This window comes from Botryllus schlosseri, chromosome 11 (assembly GCF_051294905.1).
Source record: "Botryllus schlosseri isolate E-star chromosome 11, Bs_hap1, whole genome shotgun sequence".
Classification (NCBI taxonomy): Eukaryota; Metazoa; Chordata; class Ascidiacea; order Stolidobranchia; family Styelidae; genus Botryllus; species Botryllus schlosseri.
In genome coordinates this window covers 27751465-27772484 of record NC_137246.1, presented here as the reverse complement: position 1 = coordinate 27772484, position 21020 = coordinate 27751465, and the positions used below count along the sequence as shown (strand labels likewise).

The following is a 21020-nucleotide window of genomic DNA, read 5'->3' as shown; positions in this document are numbered from 1 at the left end:
CAAGTCAAGTCATTTTAGCAAAGTGACTCGAGTCAAGTCAAGTCATACGAAAAAGGTGACTCGAGTCATCCCAACACTGACGCTGCTCCAACTTCTGTCTCGCGAGTTAATGAGAAGAGCAAATAAACTCACGATACTGTGTATTCTACTCTTTAGCTCAATCTAACTTGAGAATACATAACAGTGTAATAACGGTAAAGCAGCTTTTAGACTACCACCAAAATTTGAGTTTTTGTGGCATCTCGCGACCCGAGCCTCACCCATGTAAAGTAATTCATTTTTAATATACTATTACAGTTGTATGTTACGATTTTACGGGCATGTATGACATACAGAACACACCGCATTTTATCAGCGGTTTGTTCGCCAAAACTTCACGTCTTCATGTGCCTCGACACAGATTGTAAGCTGCCGAAGGAAGCATAGCGGTAAAAACTTGAAAGAACTGCGCCCGACACAGAAGGGGTTGGCCTCGAAACGAATGAGTCTCATAGGCCTCTACTTGCTCGTTGCACACCCCTGCAATAGTTCAACCTAACGGTATTCGACCATGTTTTCCGGAAAAAACAGTCGGACGAATCTAATCATTAATTCTCATGATAAAGCCATATTTTCCCTTTCCGATTGTCTCGCTTGTATTGGGTATTGAATCGAGTATTAATTTTAATGATTCGAATCGAGTAGTGAAAGACGATTTTTTCGAGTAATGAAATTATACGCTTCTCAGCACTGAAAGTATAGCCGTATAGCAACATAGTAAAAAGATACGAACGTTACTGGAAATAATACATTTCTGAAGTCATGATCCTCCCACACCGTTGTCACAAAGTACAATGAGATCGGTATGGTCGAAAGAATATTGAAGTATGTTTAATGTGATGGCTAAGAGGCATTATATTCTTTGCGGTGGCATAAAAGGTACATATCTGATCTTTGATAAAGAACATTCATTTGTGACGTCATAATGACTGATACTTGAATACTCGACTCGACTTGAAGCATGATACGTGATTCAGAATCGTGTGTTCTGTGGTGTGTTGAAATGATAAAATTTTTAACAATGAATTGAATTTAACTCAAACGCAACTTTCATTCTACTCGCCAGCAAAAAATATCCCCTGAACATATGGTTAGCCTACTAATCAGGGCTGAGGAGTCGGTAAATTTTAGCACCGACTCCAACTCCTGCCAGAGTCTTTAAAAATACCGACTCCGACTCCAACAGTATTTCCAATTTACTTTGAAAATTATGCCACAGCGACGGTTAAGTGACTTCCATATAACCAACAAACATATGGTTAACGACGGCATCCACATTGTTTCATTGTGGCACAGCTCAAATTATCCACTATGCATGAAAGATTGCCTTTCTAAATTTCCTTCATTTTATCATATTTTGTCAGTTTTTATAACACGGACTCTCTAATAACCTAATATGAATGAATCAATCGAACACGACATACATCCCACACTGTATAATTAAAATGTAGAGTGAACAATCGAAGTGTTTCTATTGAAAACGCAAAAGCAGGATGGATATATTATGGACTATGGATATATTATTAAAATCTACCGAAATGTTAAGCATCGTTCTTTCAGGCAACCTAAACAACTTCATGGGGTTGACAGTCAAATTTTTAAAAACGTTTTTAAATTTTTTGCTATAAATTAAAAAATTTCACTGTCAAGAGATTGAGAGCACGGAGCATTGTATTCCCAATCTTCTTGTTTTTTTTAGAAAAAAAATATCAATGACTGATGACAATGATTGACGACACATCAACGAAGTTCGTGTCCGCGAGACGACGCTGTTGCTGAAAATGTTGGTCTTTTGTGACGTAGTAGGCTCCTGACGTAATCCCTCGTCTTTTCAAGCTTGTATAGTCATGAGCGCTAAATGTCGCCGGCCGCTCTTTTGTAAAGCTTCATCTCTGAGCAACAAAGATAACCATTCCACCGGATTCCCTTAACGCCTATCTTGTTGAAGTTTCCGTTCAGGTGGCTGGTGGCGCCGCATCCGCGACCATACCACCAGCCTCCTCCGAAGTAAGAAGCACAATTCACTGTCCTCCAGCCATCGTGGTCCGCGTCCTTCGTTGAAAATTGCCAATTGTTGTTGTATCTGAGAACATCTCTTGCATCAGGCCCGGAGTATCCGGATACGTGCAGTATGTAGAAGTCGGATCCGGGGCTGATACGGAAGGTCCTGGAAAAGAGTTCTGGGAAAACAGTGACTAGTTTCAGCTGCGATCAAAACCCGTCGTTCTTAACCTGCAGCCACTATTATACGTTATGCGCTTCATTTTCAGATATGTGTTTTAATCAATGCGTTCCAAATGCGGCTCACCTGTATTTCGCCCAAAGATGGTTTTTTTTACCTCTCGACATCATGTTGATTTCCAACGACATGTCATCTCCTTTTGTCAATTCATGCAATGCCTCTAGGCCTGGAAACAAAACGTTTTGGAATGATAAAAGGCGTTGGTTTTCAATGAATTACTTTTCAACGCAAAAATGCTACAAACCAATACCCGACATGGAATATTTTTGTTATCACAGAATCAGGGTTGTAACGCACCGAGTAATGACTCGACACTACAGTCGCGTTATATTTTGTGGGCTCAACTTGACTCAAGTCATTTTCTGAATTGCAGATAATAATCCTGCTCGATTTCTTTTAAGAAAATTTGTCCTCTTTTTCTAGAAAAAGTATAGAAATTCGATAAAAAAATCGTCCCCGACGCAGCAAACGTCAGAGTTTCGTAAAAAATCGGGTAAAATGGGAGTCGAGTTAGAGTGATGACCTTTTCTTTATTCAATTTCGTACTATTAGTTGAAGAATTTTCGAAAACTCCAGTTTGCTTTTCTGGTGCCGGAGGTTTCAGAATTTTTGAAAAGAGTCCTCTTTTTCGGATCTCAAAATATGGTAACCAAATTTAGGGCCGATTTGTGTATTAGCTCATAGACTTGTAGGCCTACTCGAGTCTATATGCGCGTGACTCGTCCAAGTCGTATATGACTCGTGACTCGGATTTCCAGGATAGGCATTTTATTGTATCTTCGATGAATAGAAAATTACTAAAGTATAGGTATTTCGTCTGTATCGTACTTGAAAACAGGGGGGAATCGCTATGTTGTGAATGCGAGGCATTCGATATCACCCAAACCGAGATGGGCTGAACATGACTTTAACCTGGAAGCTGAACATGAACAGTATGAACACTGAACAGTGTATCCTACACAATGACTAGGGTTCGAGTCTCAACACTATATGACTCCGACTCGACCCGCTCCTCTCCAACTTGGACTCAGACTTAACTCGGGTCAAAACTATAAAAGTAAGATTGGCTTGTGGCTCGTGAGTTTGAGACATATTGGTGACAACCCTACACAGAAGCAAGTTATTTTTTACTCAGATAATGATCGAATTACCATATCGACAAAATTCTACAACTTGAAGGAATCAAATTACAACAATCCTACCGAGCCAGAAATCTCCATCACAATCCCCGAATCCGTTCACGTAATCATGCCAGCCTCTGTCGAAACTCACGTTTCCGTATTTTCTTCGCTGGAAAACCTGAAACGGAATTCGGCAGACAATCAAAGCTTCAGAAATCTCGCGATTTGATTTTTTACTCCGTGTCCATATTCGAGATTATTATGGTTCAAGTTTTTGTGACGCCTCGACCTGATTTCAACTGTTGTACGTCTTAACGCAGTGGTTCCCAACCTTTTTCGACTCATCGCCCCCCAAATATTGGGAGCCGAAAAATGAGCATACAAACTGTAATCACCGGCAAGTTGACTAAAAATAGGTCGACTTTTCGGCTCGACATTACACTTTGACAGCTAAATTTTCGTGAGTTGACTAAAACAAAAGTCATTTCTCCGACTTGACTCCAATACACACATGGGGTAATCGTGATTAGTAATCATAATCGATTACAACGATTACAGCATTTTCAAGTAAACATAATCGCAATCGCTTAGTTAGATGCAGTTTGATTTTTTCTGCTTGACGAGCAGTAGGCCCATTTTCATACACCGAACAAAGATTTGAAATTCTGTTCTCGTCAAATTGAACATGACGATTTCCATGTCGAAGAAATAAATATACGCCGCGGCTGATGTAGATTATAAACGAATCGTTATTTACTGTTACTCGCAACGGCAGTTCACGTTATCTGGATTGTAGGCCGAATATCATGTTCACTTTATCTTATTCTCATATGGCCCTACTTGAAACGGCCACCAATCGTTATTTCGCAATTCGTTACTCATCTTACTGATCTGCCACCATAGCTATCCGCTTATACACCATGCTAGCGCGGATTGCTGCTAGAATCAGGACCAACACAGGCCGATCAAGATAGCGTAATGGTTAAGCGTCCGGCTTCTTGATAGGTAGGTCGTGGGTTCGATTCCCGGCCGGGTCAGACCAAAGACCTGATTAGTAACACTGGTGTCCAATGGCTTCCCTGCTTGGCGCCCATGCATTACTGGGATAGCGTGGAGGGGTGGTGCATGACTTGGAAAGTCGTAAAGGCTATATCTGCACTTCCTTGTCCAGCGGCATATGCACATCATGCACTCATGGTATGCATATGCGCAGATCGTGTGTATGTATATTATGTATATATATTATGTTTATATATTATGAGTCGGTGTATATGCCGCAAAAACATCAAGGACAAAAATAAACTACGTCCTTTCCTTTCCTTCCTTCGTACCCGACACGTTGGGCTCGGGCCCCACAGGATGATCAATAAAACTTCTGGTGGGTGAAGATACCTAGCTCCCCTTTTACGGCAGGGCTTTTAGCCACAAGTTGACGACACTTTTGATGCGATGTGGATTCGCTGTGTATTTGCTGTCAAGTCGCGCCAATTGCGAAAAATATTGATATTCATTACTGAATTTCGTCTACAATATTGGTAATCGGATATATTACAATTCAATTTTGATGCTCTCTGAGCCCCGTGGTAAGATATACCGATCGATTTGGGGGATGTGGTGTCTTCGAAAATATAGGGCACGCAATTCATAATCATAACATCTTCGGGCGCGCTAAATTCGTGACCTCTCGCCTGCTATAATATATTGGAAATATTGGAGTCACCCAAACGTAGAAGACTATAAGAAAACTACAGAAAATCATTCGTGAGACGCTCACACAAAATGTCATATCTGCACGGGCGCATTTTTCTCTGTGGGTGCACTGGGTGGCAATTGTATGGTGGGGCTCAGATTGAGAGAACAGGATTATTCGTTGCGTCTATCCAGCGCGGTTATGGACGAGGGATACATACACAAAGTTTCGGCCAAAAGTCTTTTCTTGGTAGCGTCAAGTCGCATGTTCATCAAAACTGCATGCACATGTCTTGGCGTATCGTGGCGCGGTAATGGCCGGCACCGAAATGCCTATTTCTATAAATTGTGCATATTTTTTCTTGATGGGGAGAGGTATATGCATTGCAAAATCAACGTATTTAGCGACATTAAATCGCTAAGCGCGAAGAAAATTTGCAAGTAAATTAAATCTCTCGCAAATATTTTATAATTTATGTTGATTTAGAAATAATTTTATGTCTCCTTCGAGTTTGCTCCCCACCCTCTTGAGAGGTTTAGTTACGGCCCTGGCCAGAATGCAAATTGTTGGAATGCAAGAAATCGTCAGCTATAAAGTTGAGCAACGGGTATATTATGACGTCAACAGCAAATGACGTCATGACGTCTCTTACAAAAGAAAATTGTTCTCTCATGAGACCTTTCCATCACAATCCTAATATTGTCTTCCACAATGTGTTGATAGAAAATTCTACGAAGGAAAATAAATGTAATCGTGAGTAATCGTGATTACTTTTCCAATGTAATCGTAATCGACTTCTTCCTGATTTTGCTGTAATCGTAATCGTGATCGTGACATTCAGAAGTAATCGTAATCGCAATCGATTACATTCATGAAGTAATCACCCCATGTCTGCTCCAATATAGCCGTTTTAACGCGACATCTCCCCGTATCGCCCCTTCGTTATTTTCCTCCCCTATCTCTCCCTCGTCCGTTTTCGCCCCCCTATCGCCCCCTTCGGTATTTTCGCCCCCCTAGGCTGCCAAATCCTACTCACAGTCCATTTCTCGTGTGCAGCACATGTATTCTTCTTATCTTCTGCTCTGATTTGAAGCGGGTAATTCACGATTCCAAATATCAAAACAAGCCACATCTTCAGCGAGATTTTCAAAAGCAACTGGATATTCAACATATCAGCTCGCCCTGGATACTATCGGCTGCCAATTTCTGGAGTAATTTGCTTCAGTTTTTAAAATTGAAAAATTGTACCTCCCAGGGATTCGAATTTAGGGATGGTGTGAACCTCTGAAAGGTTCAGGTTAGTGTGAACGCGAACCTTTTTGAAAGGTTCTGTTTGAACGCGAACGTGAACCTCATGACGTCAGTTGACGTCATTTTGCTAATTGCAATCTTACATTGCAGCCAAATGTTAGCCTATAAATATACACGATACCTAGCGACGACTCGGGCCACAATGCTGAAGTACATATTGATGTTTTAAACGTCACCAAATGTATCAACGTAGGCAATCAAGTGGTATAATAATCCCATAAAGTCAGTATCTTCCGTCGCTTTGCCAACAATTTCGACAAGGACATGCAAGGAAATAGGCTATATGCTTACGCCTTAACGGTCCAGGCCAGACCGTTAAATGTATTCGGAGTCTGAGTATTGCTACTGATATTAAGCAGAGTGTAAATGGGTTTCTATACTTGTTACTGATATTACCCCATTAACAAGTTATACAGCAGTGGCCAACACCCCAATCGCACGGGTTTCCTTTTTTATAATAGAATAAAAATATGAAGTCAAGATTGACCTCGTACGCCTCATGCTAGATTTTTCACATCAGACAACGATATCAATTTCATTGATTGGTTGAATAAGCATCATTCGTTGACTACCTACATCAGCGGCTCTCCACCGGGGGTCCGCGGACCCCTGGGGGTCCGTGAAGCATTTTCAGAGGGTCCGCGAAGCCTCAATATATTGGATAACCTAATTTTTATTTTTTTTTTAATTCGGAATATCACAAGGCAGTTTCGCTTCACTACTAGTAAAACTTCCGAACTCACATACACAGAATGGTCGTCTGAGATGAAATATTCTACAGTACAGACTCATTTTAATTGCTAAATTGCCAATAGCCCACTGATTCAAACATTTTGCTGTTTACAGTTGTGTTGTTGGGGATTGTGGGAAAGAAAAGTTGGATGAGTAAGGTCAATCACGGCGACTTCGAAATATTTACAAAAATCCACTTTCTCCTGCATGTGATACATAACCATTTTTTCATAATAACTTCAAGATAAGCTGCTAGATAAAAATGACCAGGCTTGACGTTATATGATCATTAAAAAATTATTTGTCAATTTTGGTGCCATATATTTGTTGCGATCATACCCAAATGTGTCGTCGGAAGCGTTCGGCGTTATAATTACATTCGCCACTATCTATATTTGTGGAAATGTATTTTTCCCCTCGTTCATGTAAAATCGAAGGTGCGGATTTTCAAGACACGACCACTTATTTCAAGAAATTGAAGAACTCGCTTAGAAATAATAGAAGTCAACCCAGTGTCTGCATGAATAGTATGATCTCATTTTCAAGAAAAGTCATTTTGGTGATGGGTATACAGTTATCATTTTGCACAAGACAGATGACGATTGCACGATAATTGAGCTAAATTTGGACTAAAACTTCGTGGAGGTCCGCGGGGTCCGTGACGGTCCGAAAGGGGTCCGCGAACACAAAAAGGTTGAGAACCACTAACCTACATGTAGTGTATTTAGGCCTTGATGTTGTGCGATTGCGGGTCAAGCTCACAGCAGAGAGTCACTAAATATTCATAAACGGAAGGCCGGATATTTCGAGCAAACTTTTGTAACAGAGCAAATAAACTTTTTGAGATTGGCAAGATGCATGCTCGTTTAGTGTTGATTTTTTTAAGCTGCCAGCGCCATGCATAGATTGGCCCGTCATCGAAATGCAATAAAATTCAACCAAAGATGTTATAATGAAGTGAAAAATGAAATATACGAAAAAGGTTCACAGTGCAGAACCTACCAAGGTTCGTTTGTGAACGTGAACCTCTAAATTTCCGAGGTTCACACACAGAACGCGAACGTGAACCTCACGTTCACACTATCCCTGATTTCGAACGCGGTGATCTGCGCCGTCCGATACAAAACTTCGGTGCGTAACCAATGTTGCCAATCAGCTAATTAGGCAAAAATTTGGCGACTTACACAGTGAATATATTGCGATTCATATTACGCGATTAACCTACACATTCTAAAATTTAAATTAAAACTTTCTAATTTAAACTTGTCGGTAGAGTCCGGTTAACGATGCGTATCCTACTGAGCTTGATAAGATAGATGAGGGTGCGCAGAAAAATTTATATAGGCGCATAGAATAATGCGACCTACTTTAACTGAGCCCTGCAAACAAATACGTTTTCTACCAACAACGCGTATACATTCTACACAACCAACTCTCCTATCAATTGCCATACGTTTGCAATGACAATTCACTTCGTTGACTACCATTCTGAGGATGACAGTTTCCTGGTGTCGTTTATGAAATTCTTTGAACCGCTTTTCACAAGAAGCTCACGCGATCAAGTATCAGATCAGAAAGAAAGTTTCGAAAAATATCAATTCGGCTACATGGTATTACTGGTTATAGAACCATCAACAGTTTTTGAACATATAGTAGTGTTTGAATATTTTCTATATACCTAGATTTAATATACAGGCATATCATCAGCATTGGACGGATATTTCTCCAGACAAAATGATATAAAACATCCGACAGCGAGAAACGCGATATTTCTGGTTCTCAATATGACAGCTTTCTCAGTCCAATCTGATATTTCTCACCATTGCCAAAATACTGATCTATGTAACGGTATGCTACTGTATAATACACTGCTCAATTATATGGTATACATGAGCTCGTTCTGAGAAAATGGAAGTATCTCCTAGATCGCCAACTTATAGCATATTTCCAAGAAGCCTCAACGCTACGTAACAAAATCTGATAAATTTGCGGTTTGGCTTCTTATTTCTATGGTTCATTTGCTAGTTTTTTGCTGATTCAAAAACCATCGTTGTCGCGCTGTACAGGCCTCTGCTGGTTACGAAGGGCGGGCATGGTTTGGGCTAAACTGTAATTGATAATGAATAGCACAAAAAACATTAAGTTAGCGTTGTTGAGCTGTTGGTTCCTGTTTCCTATACACAGAGTCCGGGAAGCGAAGGGAGTCTAAATCTCAGCTCACTCATTACGGCTGCAGTGTTGCAATCTCCATTTTGTTTCCAAGTCACTCTCTATTCATTGCAGTGTCATTTAAACTCAAACACTTGGCGTGCGTGCTCCTTATCAAAAGTGACATCATTCCTGGTCAGGCGCCGTGTTACGGGGTGGCGGGGTGGCGCAGCCACCCCCTGAAACATTTATAGGGTGGCGGCCACCCCATACAATATGATTTAACGCCCGCCGTCTGCACTGTCAATTAGCGAGTCCGTGATAGCCCGTAAATGCCAACTATTTACCATTAATCGATACTCGCGCGAATAATTGAATTATGAATATGCATTATGCAGCTTCGTTGGCGACGACGAACTAGTGCATAAAACGCCCCACTAAATTGTAATCCGTGATTAGCAATCAGACAATCGAAGCACCCTCGTTCACGACAGCGATTGCGCTGAGAAACACCATCTTCTCTCTCGACCAGACACGAGCGAATTCACGTTCTCCTCCTCTAATTAAATTGTATTTGCGCCCATATACGTTTACAAAATAATTCTTGAGTTAGTTCCGTGATAGTCTCTTTAATTGGACGCTTGGAGCGCGAAATAGGACAATGTGTTTGTGTATGTCAGCGAATTGAAAGTTATTCCTGCGCAAAGTGCGTATATTCATTACTCGAACAAGGCTTTGTCAACTTTTATCGGGAAATGCAACAATGTATACCCCATTGTGCTGTACGCAAGTCGAGGAGTTACTGATTAAATGCGCGGTTTCACGTTTGCTATCGTCTGTAGGCCACTAGTTTTGTCTGTTTTATACACTCGTATTCCCCCGGTGTCACTTGACAATGTTTGATTACTGCGCATTGTGCAGTGCAGGGTATTAAATTACGTTGTCAAAAATTGATGCAACACGAGATTCTCGGTGGCGCAAATTCTGAATTTATTCGATTAGTTTGAACGAGAACCTTCTATGTTCCAATAAACTTCATAGCTGGACGGGCCCTATCGAGCGCAACCGTATCGCGGATCGAATTTCAAACCTTTGAGATATGTATTTCTATTGATAAGGTCGCGGCATGCGCCCATATTGCTCTTACTGCAATAACACGTGGATAATTAAAAGCGCACCTTTTTACGATCAAATTCGACTGGCTGATAGGGGCCTACGTAGGCCGTAGGCCCCGGGCTGATATTAACCAGCGCGTTGTCGGCATAAAAACCCCAGGTGCGTAGCCATAGAGTTTCTCATTTATGACTAGAAATCCCGTCCTTTTGAAATGCCAATTCACTCATTCGTGTTAGCGATGCTGCGTTCTGCAAATTAGCGATAATCCTTTGTATGCGAATTGGGTCGTCGATATCTCATGTACACTATCGTCGGTGGTTTGATTTAGCGCAGTGGTTCCCAACAGGGGGGGAATTCCCCCCTTGGGGGGAATTTTGAAATTTTTAGGGGGGAATCTGGCTTAATTTTTTTTAGGGGAAATCTGGCTTTGGTATTGTATCGGAAGATACACTGGGTTCACAAGGTTTTTAGATTTTTATGGTATAGAATTGTTAATTTAGTTCTTTACAATTGTATGTTTCTTTGGCGGATGGCGGATTTCAAGCTAGGTGTATATTTAGATGCCTTCCGTAGCTATTACACCCCCTGATAAAGTGAGGCTGACGAGACGATTTCGTTGGGTCCGCGACAGCCTCTCGACCAAATTGCTACTAAGCAGGATAACGTCAACCCGAATTCAGCACAAGGCCGCTAGTGAAATTGTTTAAGTTTTTAAGCCAACATATGAGCTAACGTGAAAAACATACCGTACCAAATTCATTGATTCAACTCAAGTCCGTAGAAAGCGGACTTGGTGATTTATTTTTCGTCAGCGGCTACCCGACCGGTCAAAAACAGGTCAAATTTGACTGTACTTTATCAAAGTTTAGTGCGGTCCGCATTCGCCATAGTTCGGACATATCTGAATATGTTTGGCCATTAATTGCTCAGTCAACAAATAGTTACGCGTTAAAAAGCACATTTTTTAGTCACAGGCAACTTTTTCATAGGGGGGGGGGGATTTTAGATGAAATATCGGCCAAGGGGGGCACGAGACGAAAAAGGTTGGGAACCACTGATTTAGCGCGTCCGCATGCTGGCCTGTTATCGTCCGCAGAAACACTTTCGCCAAACCGTAACAATCTCTGAGTGTAATATTGTTTGTTTTTATGTATCTTTTTGATTAAAACGTATGCCCGCGTCTGAACAAATTGTGCTCGTTGCCATTATCGAATCTGGGAATTTAGGTATGACTAGCGCACCCTGTAACTGTAATTATTCCGGGTTTGCGGCATGTCTGCAATTTCGTTATCAGCGCAACTTTTCCGGCCGATTGTACAGGCCGATAAAATTGATCCCTACTATGTATTTCGCACAGCGTACTGATGCTGATTTCAGCAAACTAACGATCCTTATTAGATGTACAAATTCGATCTCATCGTTGGAAACGTAGATTTCATCGCATGCTCTGAGAAGCACCATCTCCTATCGCGATTTGACGACCAAATATACGTCCACCTTCTTCAAATTAAAGTGCATTATTTGCATCGATGAGGGCCACAAGCCGCATTAAAAATATTTTGTGAACCATTTTTGTGATAAATATCCTCGGAGCGCAAAGTTGAACAGTGTTTTATTGTGTGTGCCCGCTAGTTGGAATTTGTTCCAGTGCCCATAATATTAATCCAATTATGCTTTGCGAACGTAAATCGGGAAAAGCAGCAATGCGGTCCAAATCGATGTTTTAATCAGCAACCATTTGTCGCGAAGCGAGCTACTCAATACTAAGTAAAAACCCATTGTGTTGGCGATAAGAGATAATTACTGATTGGCTGCGCGCGTTTGTAATCATCATTCTTGTCTGTCTTTCGTGTTCCAGAATTGTCGGGCTGTGTTACTGCTCAGTCCATCGCTGGATGCCATTGCGCGGCAATCAATGACCTAATATCGCAATCATCTCAGCGGCAGATCGCGTCGCGCTGCATTGTGCGATATGTGCCCATGACATGCCGCCCTATTTATTGTCGCTCTCTTTTTCTATACTATCTTCTTTACTTTCATTCAGTGTGCATGCCTCCTCTTTACATCGCCTAGGCCAAGGTGGGTGTCAGATTCCATAGACTGCTCCTTGTCGCTTCGACACCTTCCTGTCTTTTCATTGTATCGCATTCTTTTTGTGGTGTATTGAACTGATAAAATTGCTAATAAACCAATGATGATGATGATGATGCTTGCACAGACGAATCTCGCTAATTGGTCGCGGCCTCGCGTAACACTGATAATACAACTTGTTGAATTGCAACTGAATATTAGCGTCAGAATGGTCGTTTCAAAACGACGGAGTTTTGCGCTTCAAAAGGAGGGGGTTTCGACACCCCCGGCTCCGCGCCTGCCGCCGCCCCATGCAAAAATAAAAGTCGGCGCCTGGCTAGCTTAATTGATTTTCATTTGAATACCTGTTTATAGGCTTTGCCATTGTAACTTAAGATTCTTTTGTACTAACATCGAAATAGGCCTACTGATATCTCGATGGCGCACCTGAGGAGCAAGAATCCAGCCACATGTACGTGGATGATCGACCGATCGACGTGGATTACTTAATTAATAAATTAATGAGAGTTGTAGTTACGCCACTATGTTACATATGACAATATCACTACCGGCGCGGGTGATTGCTGCTCAAGTCGCCAAAATATATAAAGTTAAAAATCAATAATTATTTGATTAATTTTTAAGTCTATACAGTGCAAGTCACTGTCATTGACAAATATAGAGTAACACTTTACAAAGATAGAAATCGACATGACAGGCACTCAAGTCACAATATAAGTCGAGATGCTGCTGTACGGACAAACGAATAAATGTGATCAAGTTCGCACAATCTGCAGTGAGTCGCAGGGTCATCTCATGCATGTTTGCTGTAACCAGAGGTGGTCAGTAACGAAGTACTACTACTTTTTCGAAGTACTCAACTAGTTTTCCTCTACTTCTGATACTTACTTAAGTAGATCTGATTTTCGCTACTTCTACTTCGTAATATTTTGTGATCTACTTACTTACTTTTCGCTATTTTCAGTTTGCAAGTAGAAGTAGTTTAATCCTCCTATCTGGAAGATAGCCTGAGGAATTTCGGGGCTGTTTTGACGGAGTATCAGAATTTAATTTTCATAAAAGTTGACTAAAGCCCAGAATTTTCGTCACGCTTCGCGCTCAGTGGATACAGAGTAATCAGTATGATTTCACGAAAGTATCGGTGAATATAATTTAGGTAACGGGTTGGCGTGGTTCCGTTCACACCACGTTGTCGCCCTTCGTCCATATAAAATATTTCAACACAGTTTATATGGCTCATCATAACGTTTGAAACTGATGTTTCGCAATCTAGCATTCACTTATCATATCGTAGTCTCAGTCCATGGCGTGTCCTAATCTGGAAAAGTGGATTCTGACCTTTGAAACTTTCTGGACTAAAGACATCAAATACATTTTCCGCTTTTAGAAGTAGCATTTATATTTCACTTTCAACTCCCAGCCCAGTATCATATACTTTGAGTTCTAATTAATATCAGTTTTATTGTCTGGATAACATACATGTTGAAGTATAAAAGCAAGTGTAGTAATGCCTTTAATATCTGGAAATAGAGCCACACAACATGGCATTTTTACGATCCAATATATTTTTATTAACGTTTACTAATCGCGCAGAGTGTTTACTTTTACACCGTATTCTATACAACTTCTCCGTATTGCTCTTCGACTAAACCGGGCCTTATACTATGGGGGAGTGCGCCATACCATGATATTTTCTAAAACGTGCTGTTGGAGTAAACAGGGGATTAGAATCGCATTTCCATATCAATACTATCACTTTCATCCCATGATGCGGACGAATGCTTATGCTGTCAAAAATTGGATACTTCCTGGTATGCATCAATATGAATCAAGCTCGGCACCTTTCGCATAGCTCAATTTGCACCTTTTGACAATCCATGCGAACGAATTACGATCGTTTTCACAACTACTTACTTACTAGAGTAGATTTAAAGTTAGCCAATACCACTTCTACTTGAAGTAGTCTTAGTTGCTTATGGAAGAAGTACTTCTACTCGTACTTGAGTAGATTTTTTCGTCGCTACTTCTTCTTCTACTTGGATAATCCGATTTGTGCGAATAATTATCGAGACGACCGATTTCGAATCGTAGGTCGAGGTCGTTCACAATTCCATTTGTGTGCCTTGGAATCAACTTTTATCAAAATACACCAACCAAAACTCTGTCAACAAAAGGAGATCGTGTATCACCTAAAAATAGTACATTGAACGTTCTCTCATTCGAAATTTCATGCTGGTGACGTCATATTTTGTGATACGATTGTTGATATACAATGTTCTTTCCAATTCTCTACTAGTTGCTGACGATTACCCCTGACGAGTGTCAGCCGAAAATATTCGGGTTCATTTCAATATGAATATACTATTTAATCTTCTACTTGAGTAGCTTTCTTGGATACTTTGACCACCTCTGGCTGTAACTCATTAAACCTGTTTTTGATCGACATAATTATGTACATTGAGAGAAAGTCAGATACTAGCCCACAAATAGGCCAACATGGTAATGATGTTTTACGGCCCGCAGGGTCTTTTGCTGTAAAAATGCGGCCCGTTATACAAGTGAAGTTGAGAACCCCTGCCCTATGGTGACCCCAAGATCAGTGTTTATTTGGGTACGAGGGGGCTGAAAAATGTAGTTTCGGTCCCGGTTACAACTTGAAACACACAACAACACTCCTGAACCGGATCGTGACCAAACCGGGTTGATAGGCAAACCTTTTCTAACGTGACATCATATTGACCGACAATGTGCTCATAACCCACTATGAAATCCGCTAGTGGGCGCTAATGAGTGTCCGGAATTTGAGCCACGAGAATATGGTAACCCTAGTCTAGTCGTGCATGGTGGCCTATCTTGAGACTGTGCTGATGGGGTACTATCATCTTTCATCATCCTACGATTTTCTATTGGACTGGGAATGTGTTGGCGAATTCTTTGTTGAATGTTTCGTGCTACAAAATTTGAAAATCAGTCGCGTATAAAACATTAATTACATAAAGGTTTTCGGTTGACTCACAGAGGATTTGTGTGAGTTGCTTTTCGAACCTGTTACAAACTGTGTCAAACCACGGCAGATGCAAATAAAATTTCTCGGTCCATCTTTTTTTTACGGAAATCTCGGAGTTTCAGGTTATTTTAGCATGACTTTATTTGCAGGCCTACTCCACTAACGCAACTGACTCTATGATCCGCGTAAGGCGAAAGTCCCTGGGTTCGTATCGCCGCGATTTTTGTTCAATAAAACTGTCTGTCCGTCAGTTTGGCTTCTTTAAATAGCTACGTTGACAATGTGTTCTGCTTGATAACCATTGGCGAGAAAATTGATTTGGAGGCGCTTATTTCAGAATCCAATTGACCATATTCAGCAAATCATACGTGCCCTGTGTACCAGAGATGAGCGGATTTGAAATTTCTATGTCCTAATCCAATCCAAATCCGAACCTTCCAATCCAAATCCAAATCCTAATCCATAACTTTTCCATATTCAAGTCCATGTCCAATCCTAATCCGATTCCAACTAGAAATTCAGAAAAAATACTAATTTATGCAATGGACGGATTCTAAAATTTTCTTTCACAACCAACGATTCACTTGATTCAAGATAACTTAGTAACCATAAGTTGGACAAAATACGTAGCAATTTTGAACCGAAACTCAACTTGATATTATTCATCTAAAAGGTTTGGTGCTAATATATTTCGATATATGCTACTGTAAAATCGCTATTAAATAGTATATTCATATTGAAATGAACCCGAATATTTTCGGCTGACACTCGTCAGGGGTAATCGTCAGCAACTAGTAGAGAATTGGAAAGAACATTGTATATCAACAATCGTATCACAAAATATGACGTCACCAGCATGAAATTTCGAATGAGAGAACGTTCAATGTACTATTTTTAGGTGATACACGAACTCCTTTTGTTGACAGAGTTTTGGTTGGTGTATTTTGATAAAAGTTGATACACCAACCAAAACTCTGTCAACAAAAGGAGTTCGTGTATCACCTAAAAATAGTACATTGAACGTTCTCTCATTCGAAATTTCATGCTGGTGACGTCATATTTTGTGATACGATTGTTGATATACAATGTTCTTTCCAATTCTCTACTAGTTGCTGACGATTACCCCTGACGAGTGTCAGCCGAAAATATTCGGGTTCATTTCAATATGAATATACTATTTAATTGTATATTGAAGTTCTGTACCTCCAAGAAGCTCTTAAAATCGCTATATTGTAGCGCTCTTCGCCCACATAATTGGATCAAGCCAGTGTTGCGTGACGCAAATCGAACTGAGCGAACGCATAAGTATCTCCATTCACTGACAAAACAACATGGAAATTTGGGTCAACTCGGAATCATGACGAATAAGAATAGTTTCCCACTGATCAGAAAGTGTAACTCAATATCGATCAACGAGACGGCATCAATTCTGCAAGCCCCGAAGGGTAAACAAATTAGTTTGATTCATACAAATATCAGAGGATTGCAATCTAATTCCCACCATGATGAGTTAAAAGACCTTATCGCTGATCTGAAGCTACCTACCCTCGTAGCAATTTCAGAAATAAACTTTTCAACCAAACCCACGCAAAATGTTGATATATCGGGATACAACTTCGAGTATACTCCGGCACCGAAGTCAAAGAAACCTTACGGAGGTGTTGGTCTTTACATTGAAGAAAACATTCCATACGAAATTTGCACGGACTACGATCTGAATGTCAAAGATTGCGAAGAGTTATGGCTGGAAGTTGATCACCCAATTGGAATTCACAAATCTTTTCTTGTGGCCGTATTATACCGTCATCCCACGAAAAACATGAACCAATTCGCAAAAGCGTTGGAGCACTCACTGGACAAAGTCAACAGCGACAAAAAGATGTGTTTCATTGCGGGAGATATCAACATAGACCTTCTAAAACACAAAGGCAACGCATACTCCAACGCCATCAAATCCGCCGGTCTTTACCAAATGATCACCGAGCCTATACGCGCATAACCGATAAGTCAAGGACTTTGATCGACCACATATATACCAACTCGCGCGACATGGAAATCATTCCATTTGTCATTTCGGCAAAAATCAGTGACCACAACCATATTGGTTTTCTATCACAAGAACAACAAAGGACGCCCCCTGAAACATATCACCTCTGCAGACGACGAGAGTTAGTGGACGAAGAAGCGCTCGATGATGCCGCATTCAATCAATTTAAAACATCAGCCATCCCCCACATCTCGATAAACAACTTTGACGAAAAATTTGTAGAGTTTATGTCTGCTATCAAATCACTGCTGGAACAATTTGCACCTCTACAGCGCCTTTCGAGAAGTCAAAGAAAATTGAAGCGAAATCCGTGGATGACCACAAAGCTGATTCAACTTATCCGTAAACGTAACCGGTGGCATAACCGATTAGACACCAAGAACTGCCCAGAACATGAACGAGAAAGATTTCGACGTTTCAGGAATCGCACCGTGCATCTCATTTCCAAGGCAAAAGCAAAGTACAATGAGAGATTTTTCAACAGACACATAAAGGACACTCGAAAAACATGGTCAGGACTTAACTCTCTCCTACATCGAAAAAAAGGCCATAAGTCTGTTTCGGAAATTGTGAATTCGGATACCGGAAACAAACTTTCAGACCCGGCGGCCATCGCGAATCACTTCAATGAATATTTTTGTAACGTAGGCCCAAATATTGCTTCTTCTATTACAAAACCTGTGTCGGCCAGGTCAGAGGTGAGATCGATATCCCAGTCAATTGTGCTTGAACCTACGACCAAATACGAAGTAGAAGTAGCCATCCACAAACTGAAATCGCACAAGGCCGACGGCTATGACCAAATCCCATCATGGTTTTTAAAAATGATAAGCATGCATATCGGTCAATATATGGCCCATTTTTTCAACTTCATGATAGAAAATGGAGTCTACCCAAGCTATCTAAAAAAAGCCAGAGTAGTCCCTGTACACAAAGCTGGGGATAGAACTAATGCCACCAACTACCGTCCGATATCCGTTCTCCCATGCATCGGGGTTGTATTCGAAAAGTTGCTCCTCTCCCGCCTGTCCTCATTCCTCGCCAAAATGTCTGTCATTTCCCCTCAACAATTTGGCTTCCGAAACAAACACCAAACCGCACATGCCCTCCTAACAGTGGCCGAACAGTATTATGATATCTCAGAGAAGCGAAATGTGGGATGTAGCATTTTTCTCGATCTAAAAAAAGCGTTTGACTGCGTAGATCATAAAATTCTCATCTCGAAATTGGCGCGCTACGGACTTCGGGGCCCACAACTCGAGCTCATAAAAAGTTACCTCACTGGACGCCAACAAATGGTTGCGATCTCAGACACCTTGTCCTCTCCTCACCTGGTGACCTGTGGTGTGCCCCAAGGCTCAGTACTTGGACCGGTCCTTTTCACCTTATATGTCAACGACATTTTTGAAACCTCTTCATTGAACACCACACTTTTCGCTGATGATACTCACCTCCTCTCTTCAGCATCTTCGACGGCAGAGCTGGATGCCCTGACTGGTGACCAAATGCCCAAAGTCCATGAGTGGACGGCCCAGAACAACCTCTGCATAAGCGCCTCGAAATCGCAATTGCTGACAGTAAATTCAAAAAATAACCTAACCGTTAATATCGCTGGTCAGCCCGTTTCCAACACAGATAATGCCAAATATCTCGGGGTTTTACTGGACTCGAACATGTCCTGGAAGAGTCATATTCAGTCCCTAGAAACTAAATTATCACCGAAGTGCGGCCTGTTCTACAGCCTTAGGCGCTTCATGCCAGCATGGGTTCTTCTGATACTCTTTAAATCCTTAATCCAATCGAAGTTACACTATGGCATCCTCTGTTGGGGGGCTGCCAGTAAAACTGCACTCAAGCCACTGCAAAAACTACAACATAAAGTACTCCGAATCATAGCTAGGGCCCCAAAGGGGCCTGGCTGCCCATCCAACAAGTCGCTGCTGAAGAGATTCGGCGTCCTAAACATAGAAGATATGCGGAAACTAGAAATCGCCAAGTTTATGTATCAGTTCCACTGCGGTCGTTGCCCCGAATATTTCAATGACTTCTTTACCTCGGAATCAAAAGCGCACAAGTACAACACACGCGCGTCCACGTCGTCCAAATATCATATGATCGACCGAAAAGATCATCGCTCTATCAAATATGCCGGACCTGATGTGTGGAACAGTATCCCGCCGGCCATCCGACAGTCGACGAGCATGTCCACATTCAAGTCGAAATACAAGCAATTACTACTAAATAAATACAGTCCATCCTCAAGATTACCGGACCACGACTGATCTATCGATCTCGCTTCCCATGACATGCCGCCCTATTTATTGTCGCTTTCTTCTTCTATACTATCTTCTTAACTTCATTCAGTGTGCAATGTGCATGCCTCCTCTTTACATCGCCTAGGCCAAGGTCATAGACTGCTCCTTGTCGCTTCGACACCTTCCTGTCTTTTCATTGTATCGCATTTTTTTGTGGTGTATTGAACTGATAAAATTGCTAATAAACCAATGATGATGATGATGATGAAGTACATTTAGATTACTGATCTGAATAAAGTTTGTCGCCATTCGCCACACGACATTTCAATCTCCCAGAAAATAGGTAAATCCAATCCAAATCCTAATCCGTTCTGAAAAAAATGTCTAGTCCAAATCCAATCCAAATCCGACAAAATTTCACAAATCCTGTTTTTTCAAAACCTAATCCTAATCCATGCTCATCTCTGCTGTGTACGTGGGTTCTATTAGCAAAGTGATTTTACGTTTTACGTAGGGAATACCATACGTCCTCCTTTGGGAGGATTTGTCCTCCTTTTTCGGGTTTGAAAACGACCTCCGAGGACGCCAATATGTCGTTCTTTTTGGCATTTCGTCCTCCTTTACAGCTCTGAAAGCTAAGATAGTGGAAAGATACGAGTGAAAACGGGCGTAAATGACGCTAAATAGGAAATTCGTGGTTCGAACGAAGGTTTTTTTAGTCAACCAACCGCAAAGTCGGGAAAAATATACCGTTTTTTTCCGGATTCGGCCCAGTATTGTAAGTCTGAAAATTTTGAAAAAGTGTCCTCCTTTGCCGATTTCAAAATATGGTAACCCTAGTTTTACGGGGCAACATGAATCCTGTGAAAGGTATTGATAACTATGTGTAGCCTTTCAGTATCAGTATCAGTATTAGTATCAGTTTATGATAATTTCTTCATTTCTTCATTCAGACACCCACCACCTGGGCCTAGGCGATGTAAGTAAGACGCACGCGCGCTAGACGAAAAGAAATAAGGGATATCCTGAAAGGACTACTGATGAAAATGAATGAGGCGTGTGCCGATAGGCGAGGTTGATATGTCAGATCGGGGTTCGTTAACCTTGAGGGCTGACTACTAGACCTATTCGTTCATGAAGTAGCTCAGTGCTTGCGATAGCAGCATGACTCAGTGATTTTGCTCCGCCTCCATAAGATACGCATGGCTAAATCGGTAATAA

The 21020-nt window shown here is 41.2% G+C and overlaps 2 protein-coding genes across 2 annotated transcripts in view; both read right to left on the bottom strand.

Annotated features, from left to right (window-relative positions):
* LOC145449716 (uncharacterized) overlaps positions 1-21020 on the bottom strand; it is a 335502-nt gene that overhangs the window by 101876 nt on the left and 212606 nt on the right. The gene's annotated exons all lie outside the window — the stretch shown is intronic.
* Positions 1461-6380, bottom strand: LOC145449746 (fibrinogen-like protein A). Its single transcript, XM_080328168.1, has 4 exons — positions 6129-6380; positions 3484-3580; positions 2348-2447; positions 1461-2206 (listed from the first exon to the last, which is right to left on the bottom strand). Exons 1-4 carry the CDS (start codon positions 6261-6263, stop codon positions 1894-1896), a joined length of 645 nt encoding a protein of 214 aa, XP_080184294.1. The 5' UTR covers positions 6264-6380; the 3' UTR covers positions 1461-1893.